Here is a 26,086-nt window from a genome sequence, read left to right as displayed (position 1 = left end):
TGGGTGGCTCAGTGGGTTAAAGCCTCTGCCTTCGGCTCAGGTCAGGATCCCAGAGTCCTGGGATCGAGCCCCATGTAGGGCTCTCTGTTCAGCAGGGAGCCTGCTTCCTCCTCTCTCTCTGCCTGCCTCTTTGCCTACTTGTGATCTCTGTCTGTCAAATAAATAAATAAAATCTTTAAAAAATAAAATAAAATGCCAGCAATTATAATCTATACTAATTTCCATAGATATAGGACCGAAGCTCCAACTTTCTAGAAGCATTTGCTCTAAAGGAGTTCAGCTATATCATACAAGATGGCTCTCTATTTCATCTTCTAGTGTGGCCCGGTCTTCACACCAGAGATTCTCCAGAAGATCTTCAATTCTTTAAACCACAGCTAGCTGTCTTGAGGCGAACCAACAAGCCATCTGAGAGATTAGCTTGATGTGGATGGATAAGGGCACATTTTCCTGACCTTTAAACGACCACAGGTGCTAAGCTAGTTAAGCCTCCAGTGGCGGGCTGTTGGAGACCAAGTCCCTCACCACGTGACTGACCTCTATCTTCCTGCTGCAACAATCTATCATTTCTCCCAATGCAGGGATAAACCATTTCCTCTGAGAATGCAGCTAACTCTGCCCTTTCATGCTTGATAAGTCCCAGTAAAGAGATTCCCTGTCCCTTGCCACTGATCTATCTCCTTCTCACTTGCTGTGATAGATCCATGCACACTTTGCTTATAGTGAATTGTGCATTTTTTGAAAATATGTCTCACCGCTGTAAAGTTCCCCCACACTCTTCTGTTGCCTTTCACATAGAACATGTTTAAGAAATATTGCCTGAGAGGCAATTAATCTAAGACTTTCCAGTTCCTTGTGGCCAGCACCAATTTAAGAGACGTTTCAGAGATTAGGTGGGAGCACTCTGAAGTCAGCTCTGCAGTCTACAAAAGTCAGGTCAAGAGAAGCCAGTTCAACTGCTTTCTTCTTCCAAAAGGATTAGTTGTTTACTAAGCCATGAGTGTTCTTACAACAAAGCATGCATCCATTAGAGATGACTTTCCTTGATGTTTTTTTGTTTTTCACTTGTGAAAGCACATATTACAGAATTAACATCTTGACATTCATTTCTAGGAAATATTAGTTCTGAGCCTACTTACACCCCAGATTCCACAGAGCAAAACAAAATAAAAATGAAGGAGACATCTGATGAAAGAATTTCTTGAAGAGTCCATTAGCATCAACCATCATGCAAAAAAAAAAAAAAACAAAAAAAAAAACAGCTGAAGTTCTATGATGGTTTCTGAAGCAGAACTGTTGACAATTAGATGCTTATATTCCCCCAGAGTCCCAAGTTAAAGCAGAAAGGATGAAAAAGAAATCGGATGAAGAACCATTTGCTAGTTCGACAAAGGTAGAAAAACCAATATTTTTTTATCTTATTATCCTTTCTGAAAATCTTGAGCAGAATTTTTTTTTTTTCAAACCAATCATTCCCTTCTGACAAAATCTATTTCCAGGAACTACATAAGACATGGATGAGATCTGTCACATTCATGAAATCCAGAGATGAAATTTTTTTTTTTTAACCCTTAGATCACAGTCACAGCATTTACTCCACATGTTAACTGAAAGAAGGGTAGGGAATCTCATTTTTTCAGGTCTCACTTGAGTCTGGCCCAGGCCGAATGCTTTCACACGCGTTTGCCTTTCAAGCGAGGAAAGAGGTTTAAAGGCGAGAGCAAAGAAAGATGACCTGGGATAACGGGGGTGCAAAACGCCTGCTTGAGTTTACAACTTCATTGCAAGGTAGAGGATATAATCTTAAACTAGAGAACACTCTTTCACTTTCTTTCCCTCTCTGAAATACAATTTCTATTGAGACAGCTAATGGTCCTTAAAATGTCTCATCAAAGAAGCCACCGAACATTTTTAAAATGTAGAGTTGTTTTTCCTTTCTTTTTTCCAGGTAATAAACACTTGACATTTAGGAAATGCAGTTCTAAATTTACGAGCCACCCAGCACTTTTCTGCCACACTTATAGTATTGCAAGATGCCAGTCATGTACATCTTATGGAGCAGAATTTCATTTATTAATGTGGTACATCTTTGGAAAGGGACATTAGTGCCTGATTCATGGAGAGTGAAGTGAGATTCAAATTAAACATTTTAAAAGACGGATAACTACTTTTTAATTCCTTACCCTACCGTTCTTAGTCATCACGTACGTCACACCATTATGAACTAATGGTTTGAATTGTGTTTGCTCAGCTCGTCACCAGTAGCTTTGGCAAAGAAGGAAGATCAAACGGATGCTAATCTCTTAGTCCAGTTTGTCTGGGTCTTTGTGGTAAACAGTAGAATCCAGCCCTGGCTATCTTAAACGTAAAGGGAACTTACCAGAATGCGAGGAGGGCTGGAGGACCAGGCTTGGAAAATAGCCACAAAACCCAGAAGCACGGGAAAACCAGGCAGCAGGACCCATACATGGGATCCCACTGTTGTCTTGTCAGCGATGAGGTCATGACTATGGACTCCCGTATCCCTCTGCTTTCCTAACATTCACTGAGGACCTGAAGTCCGAGCAGAGATTCGGTTCCACGGCAGTGAAAGGAAAGATATGGGTATGTGACTTCAGTAGAAAAATTTCCATAGTATGAGAGGTTTCCTAAAAGGGACCTAATAAAAGGGTAGTTCGGATGCTGGACAAGCCCTGGCAGGCACATGCACCCACCCCCACCCCGTCAACATTCAAGGGCAAGCTTATCTATAACAGGAACTATAATATATTCTCACAATTCATCTTCTCTCTTTTCCTCTGGCAGTGATCACCAGTCTTAACGCCCAATGAAAACAAAAGAATACTCTTGGATATGATCTAGTTCAAAACTGCCTTTTTATAGTTCACATGAGGTTCTGGGAAAGTGTGGTTTGCCTAGCATCACCCCAAGAAAGTAGCAGTGTCAGGAATTGAACCCCTATGTTCTGAACCCACAAACAAAACCTTTATCTGTTGGTCATGCTGATCAAGTCACAGTCATTCAACGCGAGGCTGCACACCGCGGGGTAAGTTACCATTCCCCTAGTTTGCCGGTGGACCCGGAAGCCCAGAAATGCTATAGAACTTCGCCCTGAGTGATCCTATCTAGTGGCAGAACCAGGATCTGAACTCACATCTTGCTTCCTCCCAAACCGGATTCTGTGATGTCCCACTGCCTGTTCTAACACAACCTTCCCGGAAGGGGAAGCATTAGATTTAAAAACCAACCAACCAACAAACAAAAAGACAAAGGAAATAGGAACTGGGCTGTTTTATCATGAGAACAATAATCAGTAATAATACTATCATTTATGTGTGAAGGCGTTCTTCATGTTATCTCGATTAGCTTTCCAAGTAGAGTCCAAGAACTCTAAGGCCTTGACAAGTTAAGGAACTGGCTCCAGACCTTGCTGATGGTGCGGGGCACGGGGGGAGACAAAGCTAAGATGCACATGCACCTGTGACTCCAAAGCCCATGATCTTAATTGTTCCCCGTTGCCAGAGCTTGCCAAAAGGCTAGAGCTGTAACAGAGCAAACCCAGTGCTGGGCTTTAATTCTCTGAACCCTTCTGATGGGGGTCGTTTTGGTGCAGAACCCAAATACCTCATCCCTCTAAAAAGAAGGTGAATCTATAAACTGGAAAGGCATGAGAAAGGGGTTTTCCATTTCCTGACAGATTCATCCTTGCTCAGAGGTTTCCTGTGCTCTCTTCATCCACGTACTGGGATGACTGAAATTCTCAGAACCATTGACCCTCTCGTAAAAAATTCCTTCAGAGCAGAAGGCTGCAGATCAAGGCCATCGCCACACTCCCGACCACCAGAGGGCAGTGGACCCATACCTCTTCGCTCCTGGTCTTGGTCCCTCAGGAGGAGCGGCTTCACCTGGGAGCTTTCTAGAAATGCCAGAGGTAAGACCCATCCTTGGCTGACTGCAACAAAACATTCATTTTACAGTATTCCCTGGTGATCTGTGGGCAAAGTAAAGTTTGGGAGGCACTCTCCTAAAACATAGCTCGGTCATCAAGAACCAAATGGTCCCATTTTCTTCCCTGTGTTTTAAATATGGTAACAACCCCATGGAGTATTTAACATGAGTGAAGCATTTTGTGTTAATCGCCTCAAATTACCATTTTGGGGAGTGTACCCTGAATCCTCTTTTTTTAGTTGAGAAGACTGAGATTTAGACAGATTAAATAATTCGGTAGAAATTACAAAGCCAGATGGAGGTTTCCAGATTGAAACACGGGTCGATCTTTCGATGAAGCAGTACCACTTCCTGTTTTTCCTGCTGCCTTTTAAAGCACTGTTTTTAAGAGGTACATTTTGGGGTCACAAAAAGTTAGAAAGTAATTTGGTTTATTTTACTCTCGTCTTGACTGCTCGCTGGCTAAATGTCTCAGGTGTGGGGATTTAGTCAATGATTAGTTCTCTATCTTGCCTCCAAAGGGCTATAATATATAATAGAAATGTTCAAAAATAATCTTCACGATCATGAGAAATTCATTTCTTCTTTTAAACAGTTCTGAGTTGTGTCGGTCAGATTTTAATCCTTCCAATTCCATATAGTTTAATGTGGCCCTTGGGAAAGTTCTGTGACTTCCAGACCCACCAGTATGTCAGTATTTCTTTGGACACCTCAGTGACCTCTGGGGTTTTGCCTCACCATTCTGTCAGGAGGTCATTTGTCTGAAGAATGGACAGAGGTTTCTTCTACATTTCACTTGGTTGGAGGAATCTCCTTGGACAGGTATCTTCAAGGATGTTAATGACCCCAAAGCGATCTTCTGTATCTCTTTTTCTCTGTTTCTCTGTCTCTGTCTCTCTGTCTCTATCTCCTTCACACACACACACACACACACACACACACAGAAACACACACACACTTTTACGGGAAAGATTCAGAGGATTTTCTCTCAAGGAGATCTATCTGTGCAGGGGTTGGGAAAAGACATTCCAGGATACTAAAGCCAGATTCCACTGAGACCTTGGCTGGTAAATCAAGCCAACGCCACTCAACAGGAATTAAGCAGCTACCACTCGGCTAAACGCCAATCCAAAAAGAATTGCCCTTTGAAGAAAGTGGCAAAATCTGGAGCTTAAATCTGGAGGTCAGACAGTTGCTTTGGGTACTTTTATCAGAGTTGGTTGAGTAAGATCACAGCCCTCTACCAAGGCTTTACTTATTTCTCAAATAATATTTTATATGCAAATGTTTTCTGGAGCCCATTTCAGAGCTTTATATGTGTAAGAAATCTGAATTATTTATCAGGTTAACGGCAGACTAGGATTTAAGTTGACGTGAATTTGATTTTGGACTCTGGTGTTTGATTTGTGTGGCTTTTTCATGCCCCCACAGGCAGAGGAGGTGCTAATAACAATTAGGCTCTTCCCAGCTGAGAGCTTTTTCTTGTTTGCTTTCCAGAATCCTTCCACTACCGTCTCCTTTTTTTTTTTTTTCCTTTGCTTTAGATTAACTACATAAAATTCTTTGACAGGAATCTGAAGGGACTAACTTCCCTGACGAGGGAGATCATTAGTAGCTTCTTCGTGAGAAACAAATCTTGAGAGGGATTAAATAAGAGACACACTTTCTGAGTCATTAGATGCTAGACAGGTTAAAATCCCAGAAAAATATGCTGTAGCATTCAGTTTGGCACTAGGTAATGACTTAATGGTTCTCTAGATTTCTGATATTCTGTGTGGAACGGTTGAGCCCTCCTGAGGCCTGATTAGCAAACAGTTTTACTTCACTTTGCAGGAGAGGATGTAAGCAGTTGTTAGTTGGAAAATTTAAAAGCGCTTTAGGGTTATTCACGATGCCTGTTTTGTAATTTAGCAATTATGTAGATTGATGGCGAGAGTCATCCCCACTCAAGAAGTCTGGAGACGGAGCTAGTTTACTGTTTGTCAGAACTCATCATCATTTAGAAGCTAGGTTTGAGGGTTTGTTGTTCTTATTAGCATCCTCTAGTGGTTGAGAGCATCCACTTTGGGCCAGGATTCAAATTTCAGCTCCATCATTTATCAGCTGGGTGGCTTTGGGAATAGTATGTCTACAAACCTCAGTTTACTTATCTGCAAAATGGGCATAGTAATGCTTGATTTATAGGATCCTTCTGAGGTATTCATAATGGAACCAGAAAAACATCTTTTCTCTGTCCTTGTCCCCTCCTCTAGGGGCTGATTTTTAGCTATGTGTGGGGGAGGCTGATCTGCCTAATAATTGATGTGCTTGTTCAATAATCATATATTAAGCACATACTGTGAGTATTCAGGCACATGTGTGCTAAACACTGACGATACAGCAGTGAACAAGGCAACGGAGGTCCCACCTGTCATGGACTTTATATTCTAAGAGGAGACATGGAAAAATGAGCAAGTAAACAAACACTCAAGTATGTAATCACATTATACAGACAGGGATAAGTATGTTGGAGAAAAATGAAGTAAAGGAAAAAGTCATGGGAATTCTCTTCAAGAAGGTGGTACTAAAGGAAAATGGTTACTTCAAGACTGTAGGAGGGTTTCCATGTGGCGTAAGAGAGGCTGTCACGAGATGGGTAGGTAACTATTGGATTTCTTCTCTCAAACACATACAGCCAGGGCCTAGTCTGAGAAAACAAGAGAATGAAAAAGTAGCAGACACTACTCAAGCTCAGCAGGGAATATTTTCTTCTCCTGAGGGATTCAGAAGAATCTCTACAGACTCTGCTACACCTAAAGAAACGTTCTTCTTTGACAAGAACTGCTGTGTTGTCCTGGGTGAGGTGACCATGGGGTTCAGAACTCCCTTCAGGGGAACCCGTTATGCAGTCATGTCCACAACAGTCAAACTACGGAAAGAGCCCGGATGTCCATCGATGAATGGATAACGAAGATGTAGTGTATATACACAAGGGAATACTACTCAGTCATTAGAAAATGAAAGCTTACCATTTGCAATGACATGGATGGAACTAAAGGGCATTATGCTAAGTGAAATAAGTCAGTCAGAGAAGGACAATGATCATATGATCTCACTGATGTGTGGAATTTAAGGAACAAAACAGAGGATCGCACCGTTGGGAGCAGGAATGGTCAGGGAAAACAAGAGCTAGGATGAATTCTGCAGTCCAGGACTGATGGTATGTGAGACAGACACAGAGCTGGCTTTGTTATGGGGTGTTTAAAAAAGGATAGGGCCATGAGGGGTCTCTTAACCATTAGAAGCCAAGGAGCCACTGTTATCATAATGAGGGGCAAAGCTGGAGGGACAACCAAAATGGCTTGACTCACAGGAAGTTGTGGAAATGGCTAGTAGATCCAGTTTTCCTTATAGGGAAAAGAGCCAATCGAGTACTTCTTAATTTTTATAACCTGAGGGAGGCAAAGATGGAGGAGCAGAAGGCAACCACCCAATCAAGTCAGTTCTTAATGCTGAGCCAGTGTTCAGACCTAAACACACTGACTCCAGAGACTGAGACCAATCACCTAGCAGGCCAGCCAAGTGCTTAGAAAGAAAAGGTTTGGACAATTAGACCCAACAAGGTGTGGGAAGGTGTGACGATTTTTGTAGCCCATATTAATGCCAACCAAAAAACATCTCACCACAAAAGAGACACTGAAGAACCGAATAGACAATATGACTCAGCACAGTTGACGTTAGCCAGCCATGGTTACTGACTACGATGGGACTGGAACAGTGTATTAACGGAGCAGCCGCAATGGCAGCTTGGAGGGTACTTGTGGACCCAAAGACAGTCTAGCTTTTGCTGAATCTGATTAGTACATCAAGAAAGCCTGACTGCCCCTGGGCCGTGTGTTAACTTTGGGGATCCTCTTTCCTTAAAATGCATGTCTCTTCCTCCCCTGGGCAGATGGTTGATTACTATACTTCATCTTCTCAAGCTTTGCCCTTATTTGAAATTCAACTTTGCATCATTATGGTAGACTCCAATTTTATGAACCCAATCTTTATTCACAGAGGTCTATTTCCAAGAAGACCCACTACCCAAATCATGTGAACACAGATTTGCTTTGGAGCAGTGACGTTATAGTTTTTCTGGTCGCCATTTTAGATGGCTCTTCCCCTAACAAAACCTCACTTGTTATTTATTGATTTTAGTGGAAACCATAAAATCTCATCAACACATTATGGTCAAAAGGACTTTATGGTCAAAGCCAAAAAATATCCTTTCTCCATGGTACTGAATGCCAGCACAGGACTGAGTGTATCCAGTTCTTGAATAGACCAGCCTGGAACTTCACAGATGACATTCTGCTTTAGCATTGCCCTGTCAGTTTGAAGCAAAGGAGCTCAAATGGTAACTCGTGGGCTTGAAAGGTCACTACTCAGAACATCCAGGATGATTTGTTGAAGCACATGGCAAAGGAAGCAAAAATTGACTGTTTCTGTCAAACCCCATGGGGAGAAACATTTTGAAATGTATTCTGCCTGGAGCTGATTGCGTTGTTTCATGGGCAGTTCATCCTATCTACCACCTGGAGACAGCTTCCACATATCCATTTTTATTTCTTGCAGTAAACTAGTTTATGATCAGTGAATCACACAGGAGGAAAGAGTTTATCTGGTGGTGGTGAGGAGAACATTCAATTATCTGACTGCGCCCATAACCCTACACATAAGAGAGTATACGGAGGTAGTTTCTACTATCCATATTGAATTGGAACTAAAAGATGGGATTTGTTGTGCTGTGGAGAAATAGACAGTGACTAGGAAGAGAAAGGCTTTTGAGACTGTCAGACATAAGGTAGGCTTTCTGCAGTTAATGTCAGACTATGCATTTATATTAAATTAATTTTGTTCGTAGATGTTGAACAACTAGGTATGGAATTGCCTTCAGTGAGACATAAAGGGACATCAAGACCATCCACTCATCATCTCTTTTCTCAAGAAGGCACACACTACTTCAATGTCAGTGAGAAGGTGGCCAGAAAGAAAATACTGGGTCCATATTACAAAAAGCCTTCAGAGAAAGCTTTGGGAATCCAATGGTGGCTTTGCCCCTTACACTGCTTTGCACTGTTCTCACAAGCTGCCTGAGTGAAATCTGAAACCAGCACCCATAGGACAGGCAGGGAGAGATCAAAGAAAGAGGCTGGTTGGTAGGTTGGTAGATGGTAGTTTTAATAAGCAAGGGAACTTATAGACGATGCTTGTCTTGGTCATAGGAGGAGTAGATCTCCACATCTCCTCTCACATTTTAAACGTCTGTGTAGTCTTAAGTGGGTATACTGGCAGAGAGCCTCAACACCGCATCACTTTTCTTAAGGCTCTGCTCTAGAGGCAGTTTCTGGGGGTAGGAACACAAGCAGAATGCACGTTATGAGGACAGGGGAGACAGGGGAGGAAATGAGGAGTCTCTGGTTGCTGGGGTTCAGCTCCTGGGTCAAATGGTAGTCATGTCTCCACTCCTGTGTCTTTCCATTTGTCTCACACTCTGTAATCTCGTGTACACCCCATCCCACTTTGGCTATTCAAAGAACCTTAACCAACATAATTTGGTTTGTTGATGTTTCATTAGGACATTTGCATCTATATCATGTCCTATTTTGGGTCTTTGTCTCATTATAAAATTGAGGTTATGCTGTCTTCATACAATCCGTTAACAAATGTTCCTTCATCTTTATGATTTTGAAGTGTTTGTGATGCTTTGAGTTTTGTACTTTAAATGTTTGATGGAACTCAATTGTTAGGATAATCTGTTTTTGATATTTCAAGAGAGACCTCAAGTTTTCTTTATCTTCTTGAGCTCATTTTGATTGGGACTGCCTGTTGAAACCCCAACAGAGTAGCTGACTTACATGGAAGATGATATTTTTCAAAGATGGCCACAACACTATCTCTCATTCCACACGTTCCTCTGTATTGTGACCTTGCCACTCTCACACTGAAAGGTAGAGTCTGTTTCTCCACCCTTGAATTTGGACAGTTTCTGTGACTTACTTGACTGATGGGTTATAGTGGAGATTATGCTGTGTTATTTATAGACACAGCCCTTATCAAACCTGGACATTTCTCTTTCCTGCCTGTTAGCAGTTAGTCACACTGTAAGGAATAAAACTGTTCAGTTACTATGCTGTGAGAAGCCTAAGCCTTGGATTCTGAGACATTATGTGGATAGGAAAAGAAACCAAGGAGCATTGAGGCAAGAGGAATAACAATGAAATGTCATCCTATATGTTCTATCCAGTTGAGCCACCAGATGACCCAGCGTTAGGGACCAACTGTCTGTAATTGCATAAGTGATCCCAAGTAAACTCTCCCTTGCTGAGCTGAGTCGACCTAGAAAACTATATACAGTTGGTTTAAGCTGCTGAGTTTTGTGATTGCATGTTTCACAACTACAATAGGTAATTTGAATTTCTCTCCCCCATGCATGGAAACAAGTATAATAGCTGGAATAACACACACACACACACACACACACACACACACACACACAACTGTCTGAGTGTATTAGAAAGCAACCAATACAGTTGAGACTGAGGGCTCTACTCCTTAAGGGAAAGAAAGTATCCAAGGTAAAACCCACACTCACCTACTTTTTCCTAAGTGGGTAATTTCCAAATGAGGGAGAGAACTCCAACATAGAATGGTATTCCTATTGGACTAAGGGGACAGAAACACTTTCCAGTTCTTGGCCATCTCATATGCTGCATTTGTTTAGGGCAAGACACTGAGAAACCTAGAAGGAACAGCAAGAAGCTGAAAATTAAGCAGAGATTTCAGCACCTGTATAGTACTAGAGAAGCAGAGGCTAGCATTAAAGCTTTGTCAACTTGGAGGGGCTTTCATAAATACAGTTTCTGACACAGCTGGGACACAGAAATGTCTGTCACCCTAGGGCTAAGGGACACAACTGAGAAGTAACAATAGTATTAAGAAGCTGAAATATACCAGTCCTCACAAAGGCTAAAATTAATCCTTACCAAATCCTTGGTAACAAATCAAGGTGATCCACTGGTACTCTATTTGCCTGTAAGAAGAAAACATGGGGTACCTGGGTGGCCCAGTTGGTTAAGCATCCAACTCTGACTATTGGTTTCAGCTCAGGTCATGATCTCAGGGTCCTAGGATTGAATCCCCCATCAGGCTCCATCTCAGCATGGAGTCTGCTTGAGATTCTCTCTCCCTCTTCCCCTGCCCCTCCTGGTTGTGCTCCCTCTCTTTCTCTCTCTGTCTCAAATAAATAAATAAATCTTAAAAAAAATAAAGGAAAGAAAACCTTTATTCCTCTTTAGAGGAAGAAAATGCTGTCCAGAGCCTAAACAAGTATTCATTTAAAAATTTTCAGCATCCAGAAAAAAAATTATGAGGCATACTAAAGACAGGACCAAATAATCGAAAACCAAGAGAGAAAACAGACCATAAAAACAAATTTATATGTGATTCACATCTTGACATTAGCAGATAAAGACCTTTAAGTAAATACAAATTTATATATATATATATATATATATATATATATATATAAACTTATATATATATATACAATTCATATGACCAAGAACGTAAAAGAGAAGATAGGAAAATTTTCATATTCTGGAGAGACAGAGGCCCATACTGCATTATGACTGGCCTCAGGATTAGGATTCACAGTCTGAACTCCAAAGACAGAGCCTGACCCTTCTCCATGTTGACTCCAGCTGAGGAGAGCTGAGCTAAACTGAAGTGACCCATACAGCTATTTTGCAACATTTGTGAAGTAAAGTGCATCCAACTCCCTGTACACAGCACTGCCTGTTTGTCTTAGTCAGTCAGCTGCTATAACAGAATACCACAGAAGGTGCTTCCCACAATTCTGGGGGTTGGGAAGTCCAACAGGAGGTTGGGAAGGTGACAACAGATTCATTGTCTGGTGAGAGTCCTCTTCCAGGTTTGTAGAAATCAGCCTCACACACTGTCTCATGGAGCAGAAAGCAGAGCAGAGGGAAAGCAAGCTCTCTTGTGTCTTTTCTTCAGGGCAGTAACCCCATCCATGAGGGCTCTAGTTCCCCAAATTAATTAATCACCAAATTAATCAACTACCAAATTAATTAATTAATTGGGTAATTAATTGCCAAATTAATTGATTGATTAATTACCTTCCAAAGGCCCCGCCCTCTAACACCATCACACTGGGGTTAAGATTTCAACCTGTGAAATGGTGGGGGGGTGAGCAATATTAAGTTCTTCGCTAGGCTGGTGGGCTCTTAACTCAGTAAGGAAGCTGACTTGGTACAGCTGATGCTCAACATAGTGCTTGATACCCAGGGGGAAAGTTGAATTTTTTAAAAGAATATAGCTTTATAAAATATATAGCTTTATAGAATATATAATATAGCTTTATAAAAGAATATAACTTTATAAAAGAATATAGCTTTATACTGGTCCTGGATTTTGGAAAATCTTCATCTGAGGAAAGACTATTTGGTAGTTCTGTTGGCCCTCCCAAGGGCCTTCAGCAGCAACCTGCTTGCTCCTATTGGGCCCTAGAAGAAGTACTTGCCTTCCAGGATAGAAAGTCTCTGGAGGATTTTCCTGAAACTGCTCTCATTCTTGAGAGGAGGGTTAAGAAAGGGAGAGAAGTTCAATAGTCACAAATGGCCACAAAGCTTTCAGTAGTATATTAACCATTGGTGACTTGGCAAACTTACACCCTTTTCAAAATCTCTTTTACAGACTTCTTTCAAATACAGACAAGAAGAATGTTCTCCAAACGTTTAACTGTGACCCTGTTAGGGGCTGAATTGTGTACCCTCCCCCACAGCCCCATAGACATACAAATCCTAACCCTTAGTACCTCAGAATGTTACTGTATGTGGAGATAAGGTCTTTCAAAAGGTAATTAAGATGAAATGAGGTCATATGGATGGTCCTATTTCAGTGTGGCTCGTTACCTGTAAGAAGAGTTTAGTTCCAGAAAGGAGCCTCAGGGTGCCTGGGTGGCTCAGTGGGTTAAGCCTCTGCCTTCGGCTTGCAAGGGTCATGATCTCAGGGTCCTGGGATCGAGCCCCGCATCGTGCTCTCTGCTCAGCAGGGAGTCTGCTTCTCACCCCCACCCCTGCTTGCCTCTCTGTCTACTTGTAATCTCCATCTCTCAAATAAATAAATAAGAATTTTTTAAAATCTTAAAAAAAAAAAAAAGAAAAAAGAGGGGAGCTTCAGAACAATCCAGCCTTTCCAACACCTTGATCTGGGACTTCCAGCCTGAGAACAGTGAGGCAATAACATTTCTGTTGTTTAAGCCCAGGCTGTGGTGTTTTGTTATGGCCGCCGCAAGAGATTGATACAGACCCTTCATTTAGCTGAAGACCGGCAGGTGGGGGAGAAAGCCTTCTTGCAGTCATAGTGTTTGTTGTTCCCTTGCTTTCTTCAGGAAAACAAGAGGAGAAGCTCGTGTCCTCCTACCTCCCCTTCCCTGCCACCCTTTCTCCCCCGGCTATCACCCCTCTGCCTCACAACCTAGAAAGAAAGATGTTGATGTCCTAGTGCCTTTGTCACAGGCTGGTCATGGAAAGTGAATCCCCCATCAGGTATGACTAAGTCAAATATTAGTCTCATTCCCAGCTACCTCCTTCATCTGTCCCTACTGTGAGAAAACTGAGCTGGACTCAATTTTCACATTATTTCTCTGGAGTTCACAGTCCCCCTGGTAACTTTTTTCAGCCATCACTTTATGTCATCATTTCCTTCACTCTGCCTCCCACTTTTTTTTTTTTTTAATCTCCTTTAGTCTTGGATTAATGTTATATATAAAAGAACCAAGTGTTAATCTTTGTTTCACCATAGGTGGTGAGAACATAGTTTCTTTTTATTAGTTTTTTTCAAAATGGAAGATAAGGAAAATGCTAGAAGTATAATTAAAGATAAAAATAAAAAAAGACTTAAAAGAGATTTTAAATTCCTATGAGAGGAGCCCCTACGAGGCTTTTCAGGAAGGGCTAATTTCTGACAGTCACAGATAAGGGAGACTGGTTTATCTTTGTCATTTGGGGGGAGGTGATTTTAGAAAAAGCTGTAAGGGACTTTGAAGGCTGGATAACCCACCAGTCTCAAAGTATAGGGGCAGAACTCCTTGTTATCCTGGTTCCTTTCCTCCTGGAAAAAAAACCTATAGCTTGATTTTTTTAAAAAAAGATTTTATTTATTTATTTGAGAGAGATCACAAGAAGGCAGAAAGGCAGGCAGAGAGAGAGAGAGAGAGGAGGAAACAGGCTCCCCACTGAGCAGAGAGCCCGATACGGGGCTTGATCCCAGGACCCGGGGATCATGACCTGAACGGAAGGCAAAGACTTTAACCCACTGAGCCACCCAGACACCCCTTGATTTTTTTTTTTTTAAGTAATAAAAGGTCCCATGTTTGAAAAATAATGCTGAGCCAGAGGTGGGGTAGAAATGGTGGAGGAGGCGGGAAAAATAGGGTTGGTGGGGATGGTGTTAGAAATGCCTAACGGACCGAAAACAAAACCAAAAATCAAATAGAAAATGTCTATAGGACCCCGAGTCTTGGATGTTTGCTGCGGTAATGCTGATTGCACCATCTAATACACCAGTTGCTCAACTATGGGGGCTGGGAATGAGGGGAGGGCAGGCACTCTCAAGGGCTCTCAGCACAAACACCCTTTCCTCTACGATTATACTGAGGGCAGGATGACCAGATAGAATCTGTTGTGCAAACAAGTACAATTATGAGCCTGAAGGGGGCACTATAACTAAGTAATGTTTGAAGAACAAGACCATCCCAGGCAAACTAGGTGGAGTCACCCCAGCTGGTGGTCGGTCACTTGGGCAGCCAGTCCTTTCTTCACTCCTGCACTGCCCCCGAAACAAGAATGAGGAATATCGCAGCCCAAGGTACTTAGCACTGAGTGTCTGGCACTTAGGTGGGCTTTGCCTTAATTACTTAACTACTCCCCTCAGCAACTCAAGAGGCAGAGGCAAACACCTAAATATGCCAGCAGATGCCTACCACCTCCTTCTGGAGGAGAGGGGATAATCATTATATAGGAAATTGGGACATCAAGATGTCTGGGGATTTTGCCCAAAGGAGTTTCCCTCAGCACACACACATGATCAACCATTAGGACTCTATGGCCTCAAAGCAATACCCTCCCCCACCCACCTTACCTCAACTCTATCCATCCTCCAGAGACCTGAAGGTTTTCCCGGCTTTTTCATTCCAAGCTCCAAGTTTGCTAACCTTGATGGACTGATGCCTTCTCTGCATGAGACACCACAGCCCTCTACCCTGACCTTGCCCCATGTTTTAACTCCCACAGTGGAGTCTGGCTTACACTACCAGCTCCAAGTGCACCCAGAAGCTCCCTTTAGCCAAAGTCTCTCATTTTAGAAAGTCTTTTTGTTAGAATTGAAATCACACACAGGTATGGCCCCAGCTGAACTAAAAGACCTACCATCTTTGAACAAGTTCTTTTATGATAGGTCATCTGTTTGTAAACTTAAATAACTTCACTGAAAAGCGAGGTCTTCCTTATAATGACCAAAGTTAATAGTGGTATCGCAAGTGAAGTAAGTTGAATTTATCCAGTTAACCTAAACTTGGTACCCTTACCAGCAGGACCAAAAAAAAAAAAAATTCACTGACACTATATTCTCACTGTATCTAGATAACTATTTTGATAGTAGCAAGTAACACACCAACAGAGTTTTCCAAAGATTTATTGAAGCAGAAACAAGTTGGTCAGATACTTGTTGGAAAAAAAGCAGTTTTAATGGTATTCAAAAATACTTTTTAAAAAGTATTCTAGCACAAGTTTTCTTGGTAAACTAGATTATGTTGTAAACTTTTTCCTAAATCTTTTAAGAGTGTTGGTTCTTAAGAACTAGAGGTTATTCCTATTCCAAATCTATCTTGCGCTCCTGAAAAACTGCAGAAAGGCACTTGGAAGCTGTTTCTTTAAGATACGGATTTCTGTTTTTATTCTTGCTGGTAGTGACCGCTGCACCGACTCTGTGCCATCTTTACTCAAGGTCATCGTGATGCTGAGAAGTTTCATTGATAACCTGGTAACAAAAAAAATCGAATCAAACAGAATGCCTGTTGAAGATTCAATTACCCCATGAAGCGTGACAAAGGAAAATCTTCCCAAGTAGGTGTCACTGAAGGTGAAAAATAGGCAGGTTATATTGGTGATGCAAGGCCAAGGTCACAGCTAGGAGGGGCAGGTAAGTGTGTACCATGCTTTTCATCTACACGCGAAAGTAGTTATCTTATGGAATGTTAGCGCTTAAAAAAAAGGAACATTGAAAACGGAGTACGGAGGACGCTATAATCATCCCATGCAGCCAAGTTTAAGAGCAATGAAGACAGACTAAAATATATAGCCAAGTACATTTTACATGTATGTGCAAGAGGAGATTCTATGAAGATTACAACAGCTTTCGGCCATTTCTTTCCTGGCATAGAGAAGTAACAAGAAAAGTGATTATCTGGCATGTTCTTGTGCTATGTCCAAGGGCCTAAGAGTGTTCAGGTGTCAGTCGGCACAGAAGGACGAACGTCCAGGACTACAACAATCCTGATAATGAGGGAGTCTAGGAAGGAACTTAAAGCTGTGCTTCAATCTAAAATTAAGGAGCACAGAAAAAAACAAAAAAAAACAACAACTGATTTTGGGCAGGAAGATCGCTCTCACACCTTCATATTCAGGAGCCAAATAGTTGACTGTGTGTCCTGCCAGAAGAAGAGGCCTATTCTCTTTGGAGGGGTCATGAGTGAAACCGAAACCCACCCAATTAACCAGGTGTTATCTGAGACAGAGTCTTAACGATTCACGAAGCTAACGATGTCTGCCTGACATGATGCATTTTGACTGAAAGATACCAACCTGTCCATCTCTAGTCTCAACCGTCTTGATCAGAAGTGTCCTTTTTGAGTGAGTATCGACCAGAGGGAGGGAATCCAGGTTGGTTTCTGAAGAGAGAACCAAATGCCCAAAATTAGCAAAGGTGAAATTTTAAAAAGACGAGTAACTGTTTTGCCCGAGGAGTTCTGATCGTTGTTCACAACTGTCTAAAGTACTCCTCCCAAAACATTTCTCAAGACTCAAGACCTGTTTGAAAGCCTGGGCCCTGGTAACCCAGTAGCTTCCTGGATAGACTATTTCAATGTATACTCCAAAGGCTGAAGTCCAATGGAGCTGCAATTTAATTGGGAACAAAGATTTTAAGACAGTACGTGGGTCTAAAAATTATGTATGTTTTAGAGGAGTTTATCTTATATGGCATTTTCAAAAATCATTTAACAAATCAGGGCTTCATCATAAATGGACTGGGGATGAGCTGCTCTAATTTTTCATAAGGGGAGATCAAATGCTTACCCCTCAGGTTCAGGGAAGAAAAGTTTGGAAGAGGCAGAGCAATCCTGTAAAGGGATAAAGAAAAACCGTGAAATTTTTGGAAAACAAGAACAATAAGGAATGAATTTATTCAACTTCTTGTTTTCATCAAATAAGAGAATGTATTCTTGGAGCTCATTAAGGGAGGGATATGCCTCAGAATTATCTATGTAGGACTGGTCTCATTAGTACATTTAAAACCTCTCGAGCATTTTGTCTGTGCGCTGAAGAGTGGGAAAAGCGTTGCCGCTCCCAGAGTTGTGAGTTCAAATCCCAGCTCCACCATGATTAACGCTGACTAGGGCCAAGTTATTAAAACTCTCAAACCTAAGGTTCTGTAGCTATAAAAAGTGGTCAGCATCTACCTTGAAGAAATGTTCTAAAGGCGAAGAGGTAACGCACATAGGTCAAGTGAGGGGCGTAATTCCTAACAAAGGGCAGCTCTTAATTCACGTGCAGAAGCCCCTATACCACACCTGCTCTCCTCGCCTTCCAGCAGCTTCCTGTAGGTGGCAATCTCAATGTCGAGAGCCATCTTGACATTCAGCAGGTCCTGGTACTCCCGAAGGTGACGGGCCATTTCTTCCTTCATGTTCTGAATCTCATCCTGCAGGCGGCCAATAGTGTCTTGGTAGTTAGCAGCTTCGACGGCAAAGTTATCCTCCATTTCACGCATCTGGCGTTCCAGAGACTCATTCTGCAGAAGGAAGAGAAGCTTCCAAACGTTACTTCCCAAGAAACCCCCAGCGATTCCCAGAACCGATTGCGATCCGTTCCCCTAGTGGCAAAGACGGGGAGCACTCCAGTTTCAGGGGAAGGATCCAAGCATCAAGTGTTCGAAGCCAGAGTACAGGTGTCCGCTAAAACCATCACGCCTCAGAGGGCTCTCTGAACCTGTCCTGCCAACTCATTTTCTTAGGATTAAAACATAAATTTGTCTTCAACAGAAGTTTTGTTTACATTACATTTACATTAGCTTGGGTCATGTGAATGATGCAAGCAGGTTACGTCCCCCCTGTCAGTGGGATCTGATACTCACAGTCCCTTTGAGGGCATCCACTTCACAGGTGAGGGACTGCACCTGTCTCCGGTACTCATTGGACTCCTGCTTCGCCTGGCGCAGGGCATCATTGTTTCGGTTAGCAGCCTCAGAGAGGTCGGCAAACTGTAAGAAAGAGAGGACAAATTGTGGACCACCCCCGTGACTCGGTCACAGATCCTCTAACATTCTCCACTGCCTGGAAAAACGGGCAAACTTCCAGTTGGCAAGCAAACCAACAAAGAGCACATAATCAAGACCAAATTTCGTATTTTAAGTTCAAATCTCCACGTCCTCCAGACTATGTCTACACTTCTGTTCTAACAGCAAAGGGAGAGCAGCGGAATGCGGATGTTGATATTTTTTTAAGTAGAAATTTGATGTGTTACCCTCATTCAAGGAGGGTGAGGGTCACGGGCGTGGTGTTGATGGAATTCCTCTGAACTAGGGTTCAGAAGGGACTGGAAAGAAGGTCTGACAGGGAGGCTGCAGCAAGAGCAGCCTTGAACAACAAGTTTAAGAAGTTCAAGCCAACTTTCTGACTAGAGCTACGGGTATGCAGGGACCACAAGCAGGTACAAAGTGTTTCCACGACAAAATGCTCTTCTTTTGTTCCAGCCACACTGACTGCTTTCGTACCTTGGACTTGTACCATTCCTCAGCCTCCTGAAGGTTCTTGGCAGCCACGCTTTCATACTGCTGGCGGACGTCTCGCAGGGCAGCCGTGAGGTCGGGCTTGGAAACATCCATATCGATCTGGACATGCTGGTCCTGAATCTGGGCCTGCAGCTCCTGGATTTCCTATAGAAAAGAACAGACAGAAGGTCGGCCATGCCCAGGATGGAGGCCACATCACCCACATTCATCCACGAAACATGGCTTCACTTGCCTCCTCATGGAGTTTCTTCAAAAAGGCAATCTCTTCCTGCAAGGATTCCACTTTGCGCTCAAGGTCAAGACGTGCCAAAGAAGCATTGTCAACATCCTGGTTTGAAAAGAGAGAAGGGCCGTTGGGACGATGCCAAAGTCAACGCCTTATCTCATTTATTCATTTTAAATGAACCGTACGAGCTTAGGCTCTTCACTGGGAAAAGGCTGTTGACAACTTTTATGACCACTGAATTAAGTCTATAAATCACCCAGTATGATAATATATTTTCTTTTCATTAATAAATTTGAATTGTAGCCCACTGTATTGTATTCAGGTGGCTAATAAGCAATTTCAATATAAATAAATGTTAAACTGCAATCAGTCATCACTGAATCTCCGTTACACTAGTAAAGTTTTTCTTTATTTTTTAAATTTCAGTTCCAGAAAAACAAAGTGTTATATTAGTTTCAGGTGTACAATATAGTGATTCAGCAACACTGTGCATTACTCAGTGTGCATCACAGTGAGTGTGTTCTTAATTCCCATCTCCTGTTTCACCCCCCCCACCCCCCTCCCCTCTGGTGACCCTCAGTTTGTTCTCAGTTTGTTCTCTGTAGCTAAGACTCTGTTTTTTGGGTTGTCTTGTTCTTTGTGCATCTGTTTAAATTCCACATGAGTGAAACCGTAAGGTATTTGTCTTGCCCTGACTGTTTTTTTTTTTTTTAAACTAGAAAAATCAGTGTCACCATTTTTAAGGTATCTTTCTTTTAGAAATGTCATGAAATAACAGGACATAATAGGGTTGACCAGATTTCATTTTGTGTATACTCAAGTACATGTAAAGCAGAAGTTTGTTTGCTTCAAAAGTTTCAGTGTGTATCTGAGCTCTTTTGTATCTGAGCTGGGCATGGAGCCCAAAATGCGACTTGAAGTCATGACCCTGAGATCAAGAGTCAGAGGCTTAACCGACTGAGCCACCCAGGTGCCCCTCTACTCAAATCTTCGGAACGCAGTCATCTAGCAAGGCTAGATTTATATTCTAATTCAAGACGTATGCTGGCAAAGATGCAGTTTAGGCACATAAGGAAAAGAAATGTCATTCTGTACTCTTATTTTCTTTGCTTCCGAATCTGGTAGATTTTCTCTTAAACTCCTATCTCACCCTGCAAGGGTGTGTCCCTCCTTTTCACTTAACACTCTGTAAATTCAGTTACTTAGTTTCAGAATGACTGGTCAAAATGCATGTAATGAAACTATATGCAGAATTCTCGCTGCTCTGACTCTCCTCTGTTTCCATCACTTGCAAACTGCTATGTCCCAGAGATTTCAATTCCCTTCAAGAAAATGTTATAAGAATTTTTATACTTCTTATTTTGTAAGCAACTGTATGTGGAGTGGAGTATAGTTTATAGCACTGAAGTCTTAAATGTTGAGAGACCTCTCTCACCTTCATGGGAAGATGAACGAGTAATGAGTGATAACATAAAAAAAAAAAATCTGGCTTGGGAAAAATTCGTTTTTTTCTTATTAAGCCCTAAAAAAAGGGACACAGAAGGTAACTTACTAACCTCTACAAAGTTTTTCATGTGACATTTCTACTTCCTTGTAAGAATATGAGGGATTTTACCTAATGCCTAAAGAGGAGATCATTCATACTCACTCGTTTTCTATTAACTCACTATTCTGCAAAAAACATTACAGATAGGATGATCATAAATGCTCAGTTACTAAAATGGGCCACACATTGCAGTGCTTAATTTGGTAAATGTATTTCTGCTTCAAAATGTTATTCTAGACTATTCATCTGAGAGCTTAGACATCCCAGTAAGTGTCCAGGACTAGCAGCTCTTCCTGCTTTTGAATTCCAATTCAAACTAAAAATCCTTGAAGTCTATCTAACTTTGCAGCAAAAACTCCTTTACTTAAAAATCCATTCTCTGGCCTTAGGTTCCTTCTTCATTTAAGGAGAAAGTGTTAAAGAATAAGAAAACCAAATAAAGAAAGGCCTTTCAAAATGTGAAGTGTGACTGTAGCTTTAAGAACTTTTCCCATCACATACTTCCCAAGTCTGGGCCAGATATTAGATAACGGATGTTAGCAAATACTTGTGTCCAATTAGAGCTGAGCTTACATCATTACATATTCAATAAGAATGTAGCCTGTTGCAAAGCTTCTCTGGGAACACAAAGACTCCTATTATTTCTGTCCAAAGCCACCACACTTGCCAGAATGTCTGTATCTACATTCCATAGCGAAGCCCGTAGAAACCATTAATACCTTTCAGCCTAGGGGACAGATGGCTCCTTTTCACCCTTATTAGATCACAAAATAGTTCTGCCTAGTGATACTTCCATATAACTTTAATGTCACAATGGAACTTGCAGAAAAGAAAAAAAAAAAAAAACCCTTGCTGGCTTAAGTCCAGTTGAACTAAGTTTCTTATCCTCCAATACATTTACATTTCAAACTACAGGGCATCATTGTGCTTTTCCTGGCCTTGTAAAAGTTAGCCAACTTGACTTTAGCAAACTTTTATCTGTATCAAACTGTAACTGTTCAGAGTAAGAATGTCAGTATGTTGCAGAAACAAAACGGAAAAAAATATTTCTTTGGACAAACATCTCGAAACGAAGTAAAGAGTTGAAGACTTTGTGTCCTACGGAACGGCTTCGCTCATTCAAGGGTTTTCATTGGGAGAAGCTCGAATCTGTGCTCTTTCTGCCACTAGGGGGCTTTGCCCACGGACGGGAAGTTTTGCGCTATCTAGACGTGGGGTACGTAACTTTGCGAGCTGCTCGGGGCTGATCCGGTGGGGTCCCGTGGCTGCACGCGGGAACAGAATACAAACCTGTCTGAAAGACTGCAGGGTGCTCTCGGCTTCCTCTCTCTGCAGCATCTCCTCTTGCAACCTGAAAACAGTCGCACGTTAACCAAAAAGGAACTGGGAAACCGCTAGGGGCGGGGGCGGCCACACCCAACATCCACGTCGCTGTGCCTCGAGACGGGAGCTGCTGCGCCACCTCTGCGGCCAGCCCGCGACTGCGGCTTTTAGAGCGGCTGCGCTCCGCAAGTTTTAGCGGGGCCCCAGCGGCAGCGTGCAGAAGCAATCACGGTCGCCACCCTAACCTGTTACGCGACCGCCGCCACCCCGCCCCCGAGGAACCTCTGCAATCCCTTTGTCTCGCTTCCGCCACATCCCTCCTCTCTTCCCTCCTCCCCGCCCCATGATGGCAGCCTGCCAGAAGGGGCCAGGAAACTTTCTAAAAGTTTGGGGAAATGGCGCTCATCGCTTACAAGGGCCTTCGGCCGCGCACAGACTCGTAGTTTTAAGAAATCTGTAACCTGAAGCAGGGTGTTCTTGGGCAACCAGTGGGGGTGCAGGGGAAATGCTAACTGCAAGGTCTGGGTTCAGGGCGGGGCTGCACCGCCGCAGCCACAGCCCCGCTCATCCGCCGTCCCCCAGTCCGCCACCGCCCTAGCCCCATCCCCAAGGGCGTGGCAGCTTCTCGCGGGGCCCCTGTTCCCCTCTCCCTCCCTCCCGCTGCTCCGCGAGGACGCCGCCTTACTTCTCCCGGAGCCGCATGATGTCCTCGGCCAGGTTGTCGCGCTCCACTTCGACGCGGGCCTTGTCGTTGGTAAGCTGATCCACCTGCCGGCGTAGCTCCCGCATCTCCTCCTCGTAGAGGTCCCCCAGGCGCGATTTGCCCTGGCCCTTGAGCTGCTCGAGCTCGGCCAGCAGAATCTTGTTCTGCTGTTCCAGGAAGCGCACCTTGTCAATGTAGTTGGCGAAGCGGTCATTCAGCTCCTGCAGCTCCACTTTCTCGTTGGTGCGGGTGTTCTTGAACTCGGTGTTGATGGCGTCCGCCAGCGAGAAGTCCACGGAGTCCTGCAGCAGGCGCACGCCGGGCACACTGCTCCGAAGGCGCACCGCGGAGGAGCGCGTGACATACGCGCCGCCCGGGGACGAGGTGTAGAGGCTGCGGCTGGTGCTGGGGCGCAGGGCGCTGCCCAGGCTGTAGGTGCGGGTGGACGTGGTCACGTAGCTGCGCGTGGAGCTCGGCCGGCTCCCGGTGCCGGGGCCGCCGAACATCCTGCGGTAGGAGGACGAGGACACAGACCTGGTGGACATGGCTGCAAAGGGTGGCGATGCGCTGGGCGGCGGCTGCGGCACCGACAGGCGAGCGAGGGCGCGGTGGGTGTGGGCGATTAGAGCGCTACTGCGTCTCTAGTGCCGGCGATCCCGGAGCGAGAGTGGCAGAGGACTGGGCCCCTCCGAGGGCGCAGTTTTTATAACCCATTAGGAAAGAGGGTCCCCTCCCACTGCCTCCCAGCCGCAGACCGCGCCAGCCAATGGGGACGGGTCGAGAAGCGGGGAGGGTGGGCGGGGGTTGGGGCGGGGGCGCCCTCGAGCCTTCCTCCCCGTCGTTTTGCAAGCCCGGCACTGGGCACCGTCCCGTTACTTTTTGGTTGGGCTGGGACTTTCGGGGGCTTTTCTGATGAGGACCTGAGCTCTGCTCCCCACTGGGTGCTAAAAAAGGCGAGGTCGCGCGGTGGTGGGCGAGCCTGCACGGAGCTGGACCAGAGGGGTCGCGGGCACCGCGCCATAGAGTTCTGGGAGGAGGCTGGCGGGTGGGAGGGGCGCTCGGCGGCAGGACTTCAGTCTGCTAGGGGCTTGTGGGTGGGGAGACCCGCCGGCAAGAAGCAGGAAGCGGGGGGAGTCAGGGATCCATAGGGTCGGAAGACGTGGAGAAAGAAACAAAGAGTGCCGGAGATTGGAGCGCGAGGTGGGGGCGTGCACCGCCCTGGACGCAGAGCTGGGGCCCCGCGCAGCCTGGCGCACCGCCCACTTTGGCCGGCGAATCTTTTCAACCTCTCGTTTTGGGGGTTCCAGTTCAAGCATCTAACGGGCTCTGTCTGGGTTTGGACCGCGCAAACTTCGAGGCGGCGGCGGGGAAAGCCCAGGGGAGAGAGGTGGGGTCACTGAGTCACTGGTAGTGAGTCACTGAGCCCTGCTGTCCTCCGGGGTTGAGGGCTCCTAGCGGTTCGGGAACCGCTAGACGAGATGGACTCGAGTCTCCTCGGGCCGCGCGCACACTGTTCTGAGTTTTACATAACTTCGAGTCGGGCCTCCGCTTTTCTCTGTGCGGTTCGCCTGCGGGGATACTGGAGCACCCCTACGTTCTTAAGGACTCTCCAAACGTGGTTTTGTTCCAAATGTGAGGACTTTCCCATCAGCAAGACATTTCTGCAGATCCCGGATAGCTGCCAAACTCGGGTCTCCAGCATCACGAACGCACTCGGGGAGGGGTTTTCTTTTCAAAGTTCCCTCCTACCCTTCCCTCTGGGCTCCTCTCAGTGCCCCACCCCCCCGCCCGCGTGAAACCACACCCGACTCTTAACACGATCTGAAAAGTTTGGGTGGAAAGAGGAAACCCAGCGTCCGTAGTTTCAAAATCAAACCGAGAGATCACTGGTTTTTCAGCTATAGTAGAAGTCATTAAAGGTAGAATCTATGCCAATTATAGAATTAATTAGGTGTTGCTTTAAAGCCTGGATTTGATTAATGAAAGGCAATTATATAACGCAAGTGACAGGATGCTTGGGGAAAATAGATTTATGTGTTCATTTTGGTTCAGCGAGGCACAGTTCGGGTTTCTGTTGACTTGTCTGGGAAATGTCATAGGTCCTTTTGGCCTCTTTTCCAGAAAAATTCGTGCAGTTAGCCTTCCAGTGACGGAGACAAACTGTCCGCAGAAATAACAGAAAACTTACGGTCTGGAGCATCAGGGAGTGCTCAGATTCCACCACCAAAACCCATGTAGGGTAAATCACTCAAATCAAGCGCTGTTGCAACATTGGTATATACAGAAGAGAGCGTTTATCCCCAAAGGGGCGATGAAGGGAGGAAAGTTAAACCAGCCCTACTGGGATTAAGGAGTAATTTAAAAATCCTGGGTGTTTTTGTTTGTTTGTTTGTGTATTTAGAAGACCTAGTACCGGATGGATTGACTTCAAAACTAGAGTGAATAGTTACAAGAAAAAAGGTAAAAATCCTTCCCTGTCTTTGTTTTTGTTTTGTTTTCGAGTGGGGGGTGAGGGGTTTGTACTGGACCTTACCTGGCATTTAAGAAAAATAGTGTAGAACCAAATGAAGGGTTTATCGTAGCCTCTTGGTACAAGCCTTGTCTAGGCAATATTTTGTTTACCTCATTTCAGATATTTCTGGCAAATGGCACTGGCAAAGTCAAGCTGTAGGACCTCTGAGACACAGCTCCCCTACTGTGCATTTCCTTTCTTCTCTCCTGTGCTGGGGGGTACCTTGGGGCACTCCCCAGGAGCATGCCTGGGGCTCCGTGCCCTGGTAGACTAGCTTGTCTTCCCCATTGCCATCTTGCTCCCTTAGAACTCTTTATTCAAACCACTGCTCGGCAAATCGCCACCATTGTGCGTGTGCCTGGAATTTTTAGGAGGAGGGGGAAAAAAAAAAGCCATCTCCCCATGGGGAGGGAGGGAGAGAGGATGGACCCTACTTCCTCCCGAAATGCTGATCCCAGAGCAATGAGGTGGTGCTGTCAGGGGATGCTTGCTGACTAACTCACCACGGAAAATGAGGGCAAGGCTCTGGTGTGGTGTGGCAGGGTGCCCTGTTGGTGACCACAGCAAATTCCTAGGGCCTGGTGACTTCCTCTGGGATGGACTCTGGCCTTCCTCATCCTCTCAGGGGTATCCCTCCTTTCTAACCTGACTGCAGTCTGCACTGTCAGGCAGGACTGTGGGTCATTTGCTATCTTAGCTCAGGTGCTGTAGCAA

The 26,086-nt window shown here is 44.3% G+C and overlaps 2 protein-coding genes across 7 annotated transcripts in view; one reads left to right on the top strand and one right to left on the bottom strand.

Annotated features, from left to right (window-relative positions):
- Window positions 1–15,671: 15,671 nt before the first annotated feature.
- VIM (vimentin) lies at window positions 15,672–24,678 on the bottom strand. Of its 2 annotated transcripts, XM_082742024.1 has the most exons (10): window positions 22,843–24,557; window positions 22,125–22,185; window positions 19,295–19,390; window positions 19,045–19,206; window positions 18,406–18,531; window positions 17,843–18,063; window positions 17,349–17,392; window positions 16,857–16,942; window positions 16,362–16,425; window positions 15,672–16,032 (listed from the first exon to the last, which is right to left on the bottom strand). In XM_082742024.1, exons 1-9 carry the CDS (start codon window positions 23,403–23,405, stop codon window positions 16,399–16,401), a joined length of 1,386 nt encoding a protein of 461 aa, XP_082598150.1. In that variant the 5' UTR covers window positions 23,406–24,557; the 3' UTR covers window positions 15,672–16,032; window positions 16,362–16,398. The 2 variants fall into 2 exon arrangements, with proteins under 2 accessions (XP_082598150.1, XP_082598149.1); XM_082742023.1 differs by lacking the exon at window positions 16,362–16,425 and having other exon boundaries at window positions 22,843–24,678.
- A 428-nt stretch (window positions 24,679–25,106) lies between these two features.
- Window positions 25,107–26,086, top strand: part of LOC309870036 (uncharacterized protein) — a 33,927-nt gene continuing 32,947 nt past the window's right edge. For 4 of the 5 annotated variants that reach the window (XR_014314441.1, XR_014314442.1, XR_014314445.1 and 1 more), the window contains exon 1: window positions 25,194–25,320. The gene's annotated coding sequence lies outside the window, so the exon portion shown is untranslated. Of the gene's footprint in view, window positions 25,321–26,086 lie in introns of all 5 variants that reach the window. The other variant, XR_014314440.1, reaches the window with a different exon arrangement.

The sequence above is a fragment of the Mustela nivalis genome, assembly GCF_964662115.1.
Source record: "Mustela nivalis genome assembly, chromosome: 7".
NCBI classification, from domain to species: domain Eukaryota; kingdom Metazoa; phylum Chordata; class Mammalia; order Carnivora; family Mustelidae; genus Mustela; species Mustela nivalis.
This window is presented reverse-complemented; position numbering and strand designations above follow the sequence as displayed.